At 40.4% G+C, this 14,321-nt stretch overlaps 1 protein-coding gene across 7 annotated transcripts in view; it reads right to left on the reverse strand.

The window, feature by feature from the left end:
• Nucleotides 1–437: 437 nt before the first annotated feature.
• Nucleotides 438–14,321, reverse strand: part of FBLN2 (fibulin 2) — a 194,137-nt gene continuing 180,253 nt past the window's right edge. For 6 of the 7 annotated variants that reach the window (XM_073352178.1, XM_073352181.1, XM_073352183.1 and 3 more), the window contains 6 exons: nt 13,297–13,425; nt 12,670–12,795; nt 9,976–10,092; nt 7,662–7,790; nt 3,819–3,942; nt 438–2,455 (listed from right to left, as the gene is read on the reverse strand). In XM_073352178.1, coding sequence (XP_073208279.1) covers nt 2,098–2,455; nt 3,819–3,942; nt 7,662–7,790; nt 9,976–10,092; nt 12,670–12,795; nt 13,297–13,425 — 983 coding nt within the window. In that variant the 3' untranslated portion in view covers nt 438–2,097. The remainder of the gene's footprint in view (nt 2,456–3,818; nt 3,943–7,661; nt 7,791–9,975; nt 10,093–12,669; nt 12,796–13,296; nt 13,426–14,321) is intronic. The other variant, XM_073352179.1, reaches the window with a different exon arrangement.

Here is a 14,321-nt window from a genome sequence, read left to right on the forward strand (position 1 = left end):
ACAAATCGCTTGTCCATTAATTCTCTGACAGGACAGACTGCTGGAGCTTGAATGGCATTTACACTCAATCAAATACTAATGCTGATGGAGAACGTTGGGTTTCAGTGATTCTTGATGTGCCCTACTGGGGCACGGAGAACTCTATCACCTCTTAGTGTGCAAGCTGCATAGTGAATCTCAAAGACTTTGGTACTCATTGCAGCATTGCCTCTTCATCTTGCCAATCCTAGCACTGCAGATATGCATTTACTTGAAACGATAAATTGAGAAAACACATTGTTTCTGATTGGTACTTTACTGATAAGTTCTTAAGACCATTAACTATAGAAAACAGAACTCATGTGGAGAAAAGATCACTTTTACAGAAAGGATTCTGACAGAAGAACAAGAATAAGTTTAATGTATGCAACCTATAGATATTCCAAGAATTTACAACTACAGAATAAAAATTAATTTTCTACAGTCAAGGTTAGGTACAAAAAGGTTTATATTTTATTATCTGGAAAAAGTCCAAATTTAAAAAATGACTTATTTTGAAATGGTAGAATTGGCCATGGGATATAATGAATACAGTACATCTCCCCCTTTACCCATAGATAGTGTTTACATATTCTTAATCCACAGTACAAACAAGTTAATATTTTACAAAAAGAGGATAATCAAATGGTCGATTATTACTGTATAAAAAAACATAAGACTTGGTTTCTCTCTTATTTTATATACAATGCACACTGGTCAATATATGATCTACTGTAGGATAGAATGGATTATTAAGCTACAGTGCAGTAAATATTTATATATTGTAGTTATGATTTTCATTAAGAACATTTTGCAGAATAATTATAACTAGATCAAAGAATGCTCAGAAGATTACAGCACTGGAGCTTTTTAAAAAGATCATCTACAAAAAGAATTCTGACATTCACCTCTAAATTCTAACAAATACTTGGATTACACTACACATACGACACCTGGCCCTCAGCTTTGGGACCTCATCCAGTTTCCTATGAGACAAGAGGAAATCCACTTTGAAACTGAAGTTGTGCATGATAGAATGACAAATGGCGTAATACAAAACCTGCCAATTTAGCAGTTTCCTCTGGATCTTGAAGGTAGCATAACTGAGATAATTTTTTTGAAAAATAAAAGTCACTCCCCTTTTGTTTGGTTTATTTAAACTTTCAGTATATTAATCTAATTGCACATCCAGGCTTTTGAATGAGGTGTGGAAACTGATTACATGTTTCCTCTTTGGCATTTCTTTTAAGAATTATAACACATCTAATCTATAAGCAGAGCTACTTGAATAGAATGGATTTGTACAGAGTTGAGTTCAAATGGTACAAGACAAATGCTACTAACTGCAGTGGGAGTTTGTAATTGGCAGTGCAAGACATTACACTAAGGCCCCAGTCCTGTAAATGCTTGGACACGTACTTAAATTTAAGTACGTGAATAGTCCCTTTAAAATCAAGCCTATGATTACAGTTTATGTTTGTTTGTTGTTGGGGCGGGTTTGTTTGTATATTTTCTGTATTTATTGTTATAGACAATATACTATGAAAGTTTGGGGAAAAATAAACCTTTTACATGAGGTGCACTGTCTGTACTTATATGGCCTTCATCACCATAGCATCTAGGTGCAGAGACACCTCAGTGAAATTTTTGGCTAAGCAAAACTTTAGGTTTGTGCAATGTGTGCTAAAGAGAAATTGCTGTTATTTTTCCCCCTAATCAGTGGCACAAACCAAAGCCCCCAAGTGAACTGTTTTTCTTTCTAGTGCAGTGTCTTATAGATGTGACTAATCCAAAGGAATTCACTGGAGCGATTGTAAAAAAAAGTTCCAGTACACAACACATGTACTGCCTTTAAAATCTTTCCTTCACTTACGTACAGTCCAATTAACATCTAAAGAATTACACAAAAGACGAGTCAGTAAAAATTAAGTTAATTTACACAACCAATAAAATAGTTGGAAGCAATGATAGAAAAGTATTATAAAGGCTAGACACAGTAAATACCAGTTCCACCATAATAAGCTTTGGTAGAATACTAAAAGAGCATAGCACCAATAAATTCCAATGTCAATACATGCCTCAGTAAGCATGAGCTGTGATGAATATGTAAATTTTGGCAAGAAAAGTTGTGTACGTTCCTTGACGCCATAATTTCATTTCAACATCTAACAAGAAGTCTTTAGGCTCCTTCACTTGTCGCTGAAGATAGACAATGCCCGTATAGGAGTTAAGCTTTCTAGTGCTGAAGTAGTTTTCTTCATTTCCTTTGTTGATGGTAAGTATTATGTTGTCTCCAGCATAGGCCGGTGAAGGTCCAATACGGAAAATATGAGCTGGGACTACGATGTTGGTTTGGAAGTTGAGCTGATAGTAAGTAATTCGCACAGGGGTGTTTTGGCAATCCACATAATTAAAGCAATTGTTGCGTTCACACCTCCTGAGAGAGTAAAAACAAGAAATGGTTAGTATTACAGTAACCGTGAGTTAGAAGATGTACATTTCAGGCATTTGTAAAGAAACAAGAAGCCTTTGGAATGTGTTAGACAGAAATGCAGCAGAACCCAAAGCTTCAACTGTGTAATTAACAGCTGCTTGTTCTGCTTTTACAGCCCCCATAAAACATTTGTAAATGATGTAATTGTCAGAGTACAACAGCATATCAGAAACATCTTCCACCCAGAGAGTCCTGTTTGGAAGCTCCACAATGGCATACAGAGAAAGCTAGACAAAAGTCTTACTGTGTGCAGCCTAATGCTTGGAAGAGGAATCTGTGAATCATCAAAGTGCAAGACTGGGATTGTGTTTTATGAAATCCAAAACAGTCGCACTTACAATTGTACTCTAACTCTTACCAAGTGCCTGTACTAGCCAAACTGCCCAATCCTAGCTTTTAAAGAAAACAATAAACTATGTTTAAGGCATAAGTGATAGGGATTTTCATTTTGGAAAGGAGAAGAGCATCCTCTGTGATTCCTCCATAGCTCTTGTATTTCCTTCCCAGCTATTCTCCAAGGCCACCCAACACAGCCATCCTCTTTGATTGTGAAGGTTTGGACGTGGCTGCTTTCTGGGCACAGAGGCACCATTCCGCATGCAGTGCAAACGAATGCAGGGACTGCTAGGGCACTGCCCCACTAGGGGAATGAGACAGCACAATCAGAACAAAACAGGTGTTCCTTCATTCCAGTTCTGCGTGTGACTCACAGCTTCCACTCTCATGGGATAGTTCCTCCATGTGATCGATCCTTGGGGGGCAGTTGCTCCAGTGCCCCAGTGACCATATGCATGAGAGCGGAAACTGAAATTCCCGTTCCACAGTAAACTCCAAAATACATATGTATATATATAAATATATAAAAGAAGGTTCTGAAGTGGAGCAAAACCCAATTTTGAAATGTTCCCAAGGCTCCTTGAGTTGCCTAAGGCCCTGACAGCCCACCAGGTGAAGTGCTGGGCAGCCTGGGGACCCAGGGGTCTCATAACTTCCAGACTGTTGATGAACTGGGAGTCCTGACTCCAAGCCGGGACCCTGGAAGCCCTCTGCTAGGCTGCTCATGCCAGTTCTGTGGGAGAAAGCAGCATTTTCCAACAGAAAAAGGTCCTCTTCGACAATCTCCAACCAGCCTTAATGTGAATATTGAAGCACAGAGCTCTAAAACAGCAGCAGCAGGAGTTCACTGGACAGCCCAGAAACCACAGTAGGGTAGCAAGGAGCACTTTACAAATACCATAAGATTAAAACAGTCTGAAAATAATGAGCAGCCAAAGGGAGTTTGTTACGATAATCAGTGAGGACTTACATGTCAGATACTTTTCTGTAGTTCTGAGGGCACTCAAACAACAGGCATCGGTAGCTGCCCTGGATGTTGTAGCAAGACTCTGCAGCTGAGCAATTGTGGGTTCCTATTGCGCATTCATCAATATCTGACAATGGAAAAATGGGGAAAATATGCAGTACATCTACAAATTGCTATGTGCAATCATGAGATATGAACCTAAACAGATGTACGTGTGTGATATATACAAAAAGAGAGGCAGGCCTCTGCTTTTGGATCTGAAGGGAAAAGGCTCGCATCCTGACTCTCTGTGGCTGGGAGTTTGCCTACCAATAGTGACTATTGCCTGCAGGCCTGGATTGTTACAAACACAATGTCAACATGCAGGACTTGAAATCCAGATCCAAATTTTGTAGGTCAAGTTCATCTCTAGTACATATATCCAGATATGTAGCTCTCAGGGTCTTGGAATGGTAGAATAAAGTATGTTCATTTAGGTTATGTTAAAATTCCAGTGCATATTAAAACAGGTTGTGAAAAAAACTGGTTTACCTCCTTCTTGGTATGATCATTTATTATTAGTTAAAAGCTGACAGCATGCTAGGCACTGTACAAGAAACAGGGAAGACAAGAGTTCCTGATCTAAGGAGCTTGAAATCTTTCCCTTGTTATCATTTGACTGCCATGTCTCCCACTGAGGTGACTTGGCAGACTCCAATCATCCTGCCAAGATGCGCCTGCCACTGCTGAACATTTTGCAAATATTTTCACATCTTTTGAGATGCTAAATTCTGCTGCTCTTACTCCACAGCAAGCAAATCTAATGGAGCCCAGGATTGTTTTAACTTCCAGTGGGGAATAAGCAGCGGAAAGAAATGAACTCTTGAAACCAAAGATCCTACTATCATATCACTGCTCTTCGTAATCAAACAAAACATTCAAAGGTCAAAATTGAAAGACAATGATTTAGGCAGAACTACTTCTGAGTTGCTTGGTCATCTCTGTTGTTCACGAGGTGCCAGCAGATCCATGATATGAACAATACAGTGAATCAGAATTATTTTAGTCTGCTTCCTCGCTGTCACTAGCAATAATCTCATAGGACATAACCAGCTGGTATTTACAACAAGCAGGCCCTTCTCATTGATTTTTTACAGGGTCAGAAAGGTAGATTATATGTTAACGTACAACTCTTTGAAGAGCTCCCTACATGGTTATTTTGAATATGGGAACTTCATGAACAACAGTTTAAAACAATACGATTTGATTCTAAGTATTTAATCTCAAAAAATGTCCTCTACTAACGACAAAAATTGCAGAAAGCAACACAGAATTCGAAGGAAAGATGATTCAAGTCATTGGGCAGAAACACAGCTACTTGAATAATAAAAGTGCATAGTACTAAACCATGGTCCTAAAAATGCTGAAAACCAGATGCAATCACAGGGATCCAAGGTGAGCAGAAAAGATTGGCAGACATCTTGCAATCACATTGTGTTTTCTCAAATGTCTAGACAACACAAGGAGCTTTTAAAATGAAACAAATGTTAACAGACAAACCACGTGGACAGTGTAGTGTTCTGCGATTCTGCCAACTGTCATAGAGGAGACTCTTAAAGGAAAACCACAGCCATCCCCCCTAGAAATGAGACTTGATCTTGCAGGCAGCACTGACTGGTCTAAAAGCCCAGCAAAAATATATATCATATGAAATAAAAGTGAATTAAAGTAAATTAGGCCCCTCATAAATTCTCAGAACTGGCCCCAGGTGAAAAGGGAAAATTTTTCTATATTGTAGCTAATGTCACGAAAGGCTCACTTCACCAGTTTGGCTCTAGCATGAAATCTGCAGAGCTTTTTAAAAACGTTCTATAACTTGAGGGGCCACCTACAACTACTCTGTTTGAATTCACAGTGCAACGAAAATGTCAGCAAAGAAATGAGATACTTTAGTGGCTTTCAGTATAAGGATAGAGCAGATGAGGAACACTCAGGTCCAGATCCTCAGCTGGTGTAAACTGACCTAACTTAATTGGATTCAGGCTGATTTACACCAACAGAAGACTTGGCCCTGAATTTAGACTGTTCTAGAAAGAAATGCATAAGACCATCTTTTCAAAGAGGCCTCTATATATGAGCCTGGAAAATTCTGTGTGTACCCACTTGGCATTGCTCAGAAATCTGCATTTGTTCATGCAAACATCATGTGTGCATCTGTGCAAGAAAACAAGCACCTAGTCACCCAGTTACTTCTGCTGCATGGTTAAGTGCCAGTTTACACACACAAAATACATGGTTGACTCTACACATGTATTTTTTGCAACTATCAATGCAGATATGCAGTTGTACAGCTGCAAATAAAGAGAGTACATTTTTTGCAGAACCTTTAAAAATTTGCCTTACAAGTATCACTATACAGTTCACTCAGTGGGGTAAATCCACACAATGCTGGGCTCCCTCTGTGAGGTTTAAGATGGCAAGCAATGCACTTGAAAAGAGGGTGAAAACTGCAAGTGTATCTCCCTGGTCAGTGTGTGCTCGGCATCCCCCTCTATGCCTGAGCCACAGAGGATATGGGTCTCTTAGAGAGCACTGAGCTACAGAGAGCCTGGCTAGTCAGCTCAGCAGTAGTGACTCAAACTATTAAGTCTGAAGTAACCTGCTTCAAATTCCAGCCTTCACAAAGATAGCAGCTGTCATACAAGCAACATCAGGTCATGATGTCAGCACATAACAGAAATGGAGAGAGGATCGTTAAAGCTACTGTAGGTGGGCAAAATAAATGTTTCCTCTGACTTCCATGCAAGAGGCATAACACTGAGAGCCTGATTCTGAGGTCATTCATGTTTTTACACATGCTAACTCCACTGAAGTCAGAGGAGTTACTCCTGAGTTTTACTGTTAAGAAGAATCAGAACCCAAGAGTTGAGCTGTGCAACTAAAAAGTCTGAAAAAAGAAAAGGAGTACTTGTGGCACCTTAGAGACTAACGAATTTATTTGGCATAAGCTTTCGTGAGCATTCCGATGAAGTGAGCTGTAGCTCACGAAAGCTTATGCTCAAATACATTTGTTAGTCTCTAAGGTGCCACAAGTCCTCCTTTTCTTTTTGCGAATACAGACTAACACGGCTGCTATTCTGAAACCTAAAAAGTCTGAAGATGCCCAGAAAAAGTAGGAGCAGAGTAAATGCCTGATAGCTAGTGAAACTGACCACACTAATGCATATAGGGTGATAGGTTATCAGCTCTTCAAACATCATTACATGACAAGTGCATCTTTTCAAAATGGAGGATTTTAACTTCAAACATGTACAGCTGTACAGCAGATGAAAACATTAGCCATCTTAAACACATTTCTGTGATTTTATGGGAGTAGTTAGTCCAGTGTGGTTTATTCCTTACTGTTTACTTAGGCCAACATTTTCAAACTTGTATGCCTTGAAATTAGGCACTTAAATCCATATTTAGTCTCCTGAATTTGGTCTCCTAATTTTCAGAAGTGTTGAGCTCCCACAACTTCCACTGAAATTAGAGATTTGAGGGTTCATAACCTCTGAAAATCAGCCCATGTACTTAGGTGATGAAATATGGGTTTATCCCACACGTATAACTTTAGGTACCCAAGTGAAAGTTTACCTTAATTTGTATAATACAGTGGTTTCCATTACATAATTATTTCTTACTCCAAATATAGCGCAAAAACTGACACCTCTGATAGGGATATGTGGCGACTATTGCCACGTGTTGACGTTTTTACGATGATCGTTGTATAAAATAGAGGTTTGAATGGATAACCCTAGAGTTCTAGATTGTGTCCAGAACTGACATCAAGATACAATCTTTCCAGTCCCTTAATCTTATTCTCACCTCGACATGTTCTTCCATTTGCTGCCATAGTATATCCCTGCTCAGGACAAGCACATTGGTAACTACCAGGAACATTCACACAGCGGAAAGTGCAAAGAATACCCGCACTTTGTGTGCACTCATCAATATCTGGAATTAAATTATTACAAAAACATTAGAGAAGAGACAGATACAAATGAAGAGAAAATGGAACACAAGGAAATTCCAATGGCTCTGACACAGGTGATGTCAGATGCAAACACTCATCTAATTTATAATAGGTTTTACTTAACAAGAGCACAACTCTGAAAGTCTGACTTTGCTGTAGGGCCGTTCATGGTGTTTTATGAAGTGTTCAGTACAAAGCTCCCCCCTTGCTCTCCTCTTACATGTTTGAATATTACTATCTGACAACTTAAAAGTAATGCAGAGCGGCAATAAACCAAGCATATGTCTGGGTTTATACTCTCCTGTAGCTTTCCAAATTCAGAATTCCTCTAGAACTTTTAGGGGAGCTTTCTCAGATATTAACGGAAGGAATCAGGTGTTTGACTCCTTCATAAACAAACAGAGATTCTCTCCCAAGTATTTGTCAGGTGTCTGTTAAACAGGTGCTAAAAAAGCAAACAAAACCCAAAGGCTCAGATCCTTCATCCCCTCAGACAGCAGAAAGCCAGCCAGAAAGCTGTCCTATAGGCTGCAGCTGGAAACTGCCCAGACATCACCTGCTCTTGACTTCTGGTGCAGTTTGGTGTCAGAGCAAGCTGGGGGAATGACCAAAATATGATGCACTCTGGTGAGACACAATAGCATAACAGCTCCAAGGGGACCAATACAGCCAGTGGAAGTCAGAGCAGACTTTAAGCTCAGCTATGGTACTGCAGAAGTTTTAGGTCAGTGGTTCTCAACCAGGGGTACATGTACCCCTGGGGGTACTCAGAGGTCTTCCAGGGGGTACTCAACTCATCTAGATCAGTGTTTCTGAACTTGGAGTTTCAGCTCCTAAGGGAGATGTCACAGGACAGGTTTAGGGGGCCCGTGATCTGTCCATGACTTTTACCAAAAATACCCCTGACTAAATCTCTACTTCTGGGGCCCCTGCTCCAGTGTGGGGGTTGACTGCCCGCAGGCTGCGGTTCCCAGAGACTGCTCTGTGAACAGCCTCTGGGTGCCCCGGGCCGCTGCTGTTCAGGAGGACCCCAGGGCATCCCCAGGACCGCTGCTTGGGCACTCCCCAGAGCCAGCCACTGTTCTGGCGGTCCCCGGAGCTAGCTGTCCTGGGCTGCCTGAGCAGTGGCCCATGCAGCTGGCTCCGGGGCGGCTCCCAGGACTGCTGCTTGGGCGCTCCCTGGGGCTGTCCCCAGGACCACTGCTCAGGCGGTCCACAGGAACAACTGCTAAGATGGCCTTGAAGTCAGCCATGCCAGCCGCTGTGGAAGTCATGGAGGTCGTGGAAAGTCACGGAATCACGGAGTCACATCTGCAACCTCCGTGAAAGAATCACAGCCTTAGTTATAAGTGCAGGGACGGCATTAGGGGGTGGCAAGCAGGGCAACCGAGTTTCATGCCACAAGGGGCCCCACGAAGCTAAGTTACATGCCTCAGTCCCGCTGCTGAGGCTCGGGCTTCAGACAAGACTTGCAAGTGAAAAACAGGCTCAGATCTCACGCTGAAATGTAAGATTACAATATTTATATTCTAATCCACTTATTTTATAATTATATGGTAAAAATGAGAACACAATCAATTTTTCGGTAATAGTGTGCTGTGACACTTCTGTATTTTTATGTCTGATTTTCAAAGCAAGTAGTTTTTAAGTGAAGTGAAACTTGGGGGTACGCAAGACAAATCAGACTCCTGAAAGAGGTACAGTAGTCTGGAAAGGTGGAGAACCACTGTTTACAGAGTTTCAGAAAAACAGTCTGATTAAAACCTCCTACTTGTCTTGCTCAGACTTCAGTCTCTTGCCACTGTGAAGCAATAATCTCACTAGTTCTTCAGTCACGCATAGGTTCCTCCAGCAAAGCTAGGCTATACATCCTGGCCCCTGTGAAGTCTGATTTGTATTGCTCTGGTGGAGCAAAGCAGACTTAAATCTGATCTAAGTGGGCAGCTGAGATTTCCCTGTGCACAGGAATTCTCCAATAGCATACATACATTGTTTCTGGCCTTATGCCATCCGCTTTTCACAGCCCCCCAGTGCACTGCTACACTCCAGTAATTGCCAGCGGCTGCAACAACCCTTTGTGGCCACTGCAGCAGGGCATAAATTTCAGAGCCTTAGACACTCCCTGCAACGTGCAAAAAGTACAAACGACATGAACTGCATCCATACCTTTACAAGAATGGCCATCTTCTGCTAGCTGGTACCCTTGCCTGCAGTAACACTGGTAGGAACCATAGACATTGGCACACTCCTGACTGCACGGAGTGCTGTCACATTCATTCACATCTGTATCCAAAAATAAACAAAGGTATTGCTGCACTGGAGAAGAACAGTATCTACTACAGTTTCCTGCCTCTGATAGGAGCTAGAACCAGATTCTTCAGGAGAACATGCACAATTATGGGATAATCCGCTCACAGGAGAAATTTTTGTCTAGCCCTCTTTGCTAGTGATTGGCTTATGGCCTGATGCACGAGGAACTATAGCCCTTCCATAATAATAAATATAATTAATATATTAGAGTTGGTGAAAAATGCCAATTCGTTTCTGCAAAATAAATGAATAAAAACATTTCAAAGAAATGAAACAATTTTCAATGATTTGTCATTGCATAATTCTTTGTTTTAATCCATTTTGATTTTGATTAAAATCTAAACAAAAGGAGTTAAGTTTTCATTTCTTTTGGTTTTTTTCCTTCTCCTTTTATTCCCCCCTTTCTCCTCTGGAAAAGAGGCATATAGGAAAAGAAACGGGGAGAGGGAGGAGATCAGGAAATGGAAACTAAATCCTTTCTATTTTGATTCAATTTGAAATTTTTTGTTTTGATGAAAATTTGGAAAGTTTCAAATGATCCAGAAAATGTTGGAAGAAAATTTTAATTTTTTTGAAAAGCCATTTTACATTGAAGAAAAACCTTTTCATTGAAGAATTTCAACTAGTTCAAATGTCGATTCTATCTCCTATAACTGGCTGTTCACATCCACTTGAATAACTCAGAAAGAGAAAATGAACAGCAATATGCCAAGTGGAGTGGGGAGAAATTTTTCAGGTGAATTTTTTTTTTTTTAAACCAAAGCAGATTTGGGTCAACCAAAACATTTAGCAAATTTGGGTCAAATTCACTGAATTGTTTAATCTGAAACCAAGAAATCACAAAAGTTGTGAAAAAAATCAAAACATTTCATTCTGATGTTTTCAGAATGAAGCATTTCAATTTTTCTATTTGAAATGGCTTTTCATTTTGAATTCTGCTTCTATGTTATTTTTTAAAAGTTAAAAACCCTGAAAAGAAAACGAAACATTTAATTTTGTCTCTGTAGCAAAGGATAAAATATATCAGGTATACTTAGGATATAGAGGTGAAATATAAGTATTAATTAATGTTGTAATATGGGGCTTACAAGACTTAGGCCTGTAAGATATTTTGCTTAGCCCAAACAGGGCCTCACATCAACTAGTTGACTGATGAATAACCTTGTATGGGGAATTGTGCTAAGTGCTGATATTTGGGGAAAAGTGTATTGTAATGTATCCGCTAACAGTGTAACATGCCAGTTAAAGCTAGTTGTAACATTTTGGGGATTTTTGCAGACATGGGGTGACAGCAATGTGCTATTCACAAGTTGTTATGGTGGTTGAGGGATATAAATATTAATGAGTATAAGGGGAAAGTTAGCCTACGAAAAATGGGGCACCCCAGATTTAGTGGGGAGTGGAAGTACAGATAAGGAAAACAGGGTTAAAATACGTATAAACGCCAGTGGGTGTCAGTATAACACATTATAAAAGTTGTGTCCCAGCCTGCATGCCTTGCAAGTCGTCTGGATGACACCCACTGGTGAAGAGGGTGATGATGAGCAGGAGGAAGATGATTACTGACACTCATTGATAATAATCTTCCTGAGGCTGTAGCCACTCAGGGGGCTGAACTTTTATTGGCCACTGTGTCTACAAAATGAATCAATAATCAACACATCGATCCATCAGTTAGACACTACAAGTCGAACAAAATATTTAGTTTGACCTGAAGATAGTTTGGTTTTGTTTTTACTTTTTCAGTTTGATAGAAAAATTTTCTTTCGCATTGACCTGCAACATTTTTTGCAGTTCAGTCACTGAACTGGGAAAAAAAAATCAGTTATTTGCACAACTCTAACCAAAAAGATTAGCTCTAGAAACAGAATGTGTCAAGCTCATGCACAACTACTGGAGAGGCTCACTCAGTCTAGAAGAGCTCCTCAGAATGCATCAGAACCCTGATGTTCCTGGTCTCTTGTGCTGCTACATGTTCCCAGATCATAATCTGAAAGTTACTAAAACTACCTGAAACAGTAGGAAAACCTGCTACTGGGCGGAGAGGAAGCACAGCTGCTAAACAACAAAGACAGATTCACAACTGCAAGTCAGTTTACTTCTTTACCTGCAAATATTGTAACCACAAAGGTGAGGACAAAACTATGAAAGAAGTTGACAGGGAGGGGGAAAGACAAGAGAGAAAAAGTCCAAAGGCACAAGAAAGAGGCACCCTGTGTTGTCACCTTATAATGGCTTTTCAGCATTTCATTCTTGTTTAGTAGAAATGACCTGCCTTACCTACCACCCCTGGTGATAGAAAGTAGGGGATGTAATGATGCCGGAGAAGCTTTACATACATATTGCAACTTTAATAAATACCTTAACCACATTGCAGTTTGAGAGCCATTCTAAGGATGCTCGGAATGTGAAATTTTAATGTTTGCATAGCCTCAGAGCATGCGTGAATCATGGGTTCTTGTATCAAATGCCACCCAAACCTCCTCCCCTAAAGTCCTTCTTCTTCCAGTGCAAACTTTGTCTTAAAAGGAAAGGAAAGCAGTCCAGTACCTTCACAGTGCTTCCCATCATAGGCCAAGCGGAAACCAGATGAACAAGAGCAATGGTAAGACCCAGGAGTGTTCTCACAGGTGTGCTGACACAGTCGTCCTGGGTAATTCCAGCACTCATTTATATCTGTCAGCAAAACAAGCAAACAATGGGAAAACACAGGATTCGAGAGAGACATGGGAGGATATTTTAAAGATGTCAGAGATCGATCTCTACAGCGTGAAATGCTGCAACCTTGGTTTTCTACATTGTCTGGCTTTGTACTCTAAGTGGCATACAGTGATGATAACATATAAAAACCTTTATCCCCGTGCATTCCCCAGAACACTGAAGATTTTCAGAAAGATACATTTCTGCAGCAGAAGATATTTAACTCAGAGAAAAATACTGTGCAGATGACCTCAATCAATAACCTACCATTGAGCTACACTGAGGACATCTGCTCCATAATGATACAGAAGAATGGTGGAGGATGGTCACAATGAAGGAAGGTAGGTGGGGAAGCAATCCTATTACCTCTTCTGAGCTACTGTAGAGCAGAACTAATAACTACACACTAAACAACAGCGCTAAACACTGCGATGGATCATCAATCAGTAGTTTCTGCTTGCTCTGTGCCTTACATACCAATGCAGGCTCTGTTGAATGCATCATACTGATAGCCCATCTTGCAGTCACAGCGATAAGCTCCAGGTAGATTATGACAAATCTGTCCCTCTCCGCAGCGGTGTATGCCTGTCTGACATTCATCAACGTCTATAGCAGGAAAAAACATCAATTACTTTAAAATGTGTGTGTGGGGGGTGAAAGTGGTGGGCATTCACTAAATGACACAGTTTAAGAAATGCCACACCGCTGAGAGAAGTTTCAAGTAAAAGAATAAAAAGGAACAGAAACACTTAACTTTATCTTTCCTGTGTCAGGAAAAATAATCATTTTTTTCTGCTCTGTTATTCTCAGAGGTGGCTTCATGTATGGCCGGGCTCCTCTAAACCAAACTATTGCAAAATAGTACATTGTTTGGAAAAGAAAACAATGCTTTCATACCCCATGAATACCTCCCTTGTTACCCCACAGTTAGCTCAAAGCAAAATTTCTGGTTACTGAGCTCAAACCATGCCATTTAAACCTGCTTATCAACAGCATTTTATAGTGACATTCTCCGATGTTGTTAGATCAATACATATTGATATTACGAGTCAGCATGTTATAGCAAATCAGATAGAGCAAAATAAGAACCATCTCAAACTTCTGCTCATCTCCTGAGCCAAGCTGGACCTAATTTCTGGTTCAAATAAATTTCCTACCTCTACTTGCATTGTTAACTCAAGTTCCATTTTCTACATTCTTCTCTTTCCCCAACCTGATCCTCTTCTCTGCTATGACCCAAACCAATCCTTGACACTACCCCATTTTCTATCCCCATCTGATCCAAAATCCAATCCTGACACACCTGCCCACCCCTTTCCAATTTACAGGTCACTAATCTTGGTCTCTCCCCTGCTCCCATTCTGTTCCAAGATGAGAATAAAAGTCTATTTAATACAGGCTGGTAGGATCCACAATGCAAGTAAAGATGAAGCCCTATCAAACAAACATCTGTTTGTTCTCCTCTATGATGGACAAGGTTCAGCAATTTGGTTTGGATAACA

Source organism: Lepidochelys kempii, chromosome 7, assembly GCF_965140265.1.
Source record: "Lepidochelys kempii isolate rLepKem1 chromosome 7, rLepKem1.hap2, whole genome shotgun sequence".
In the NCBI taxonomy this organism is placed as follows: Eukaryota; Metazoa; Chordata; order Testudines; family Cheloniidae; genus Lepidochelys; species Lepidochelys kempii.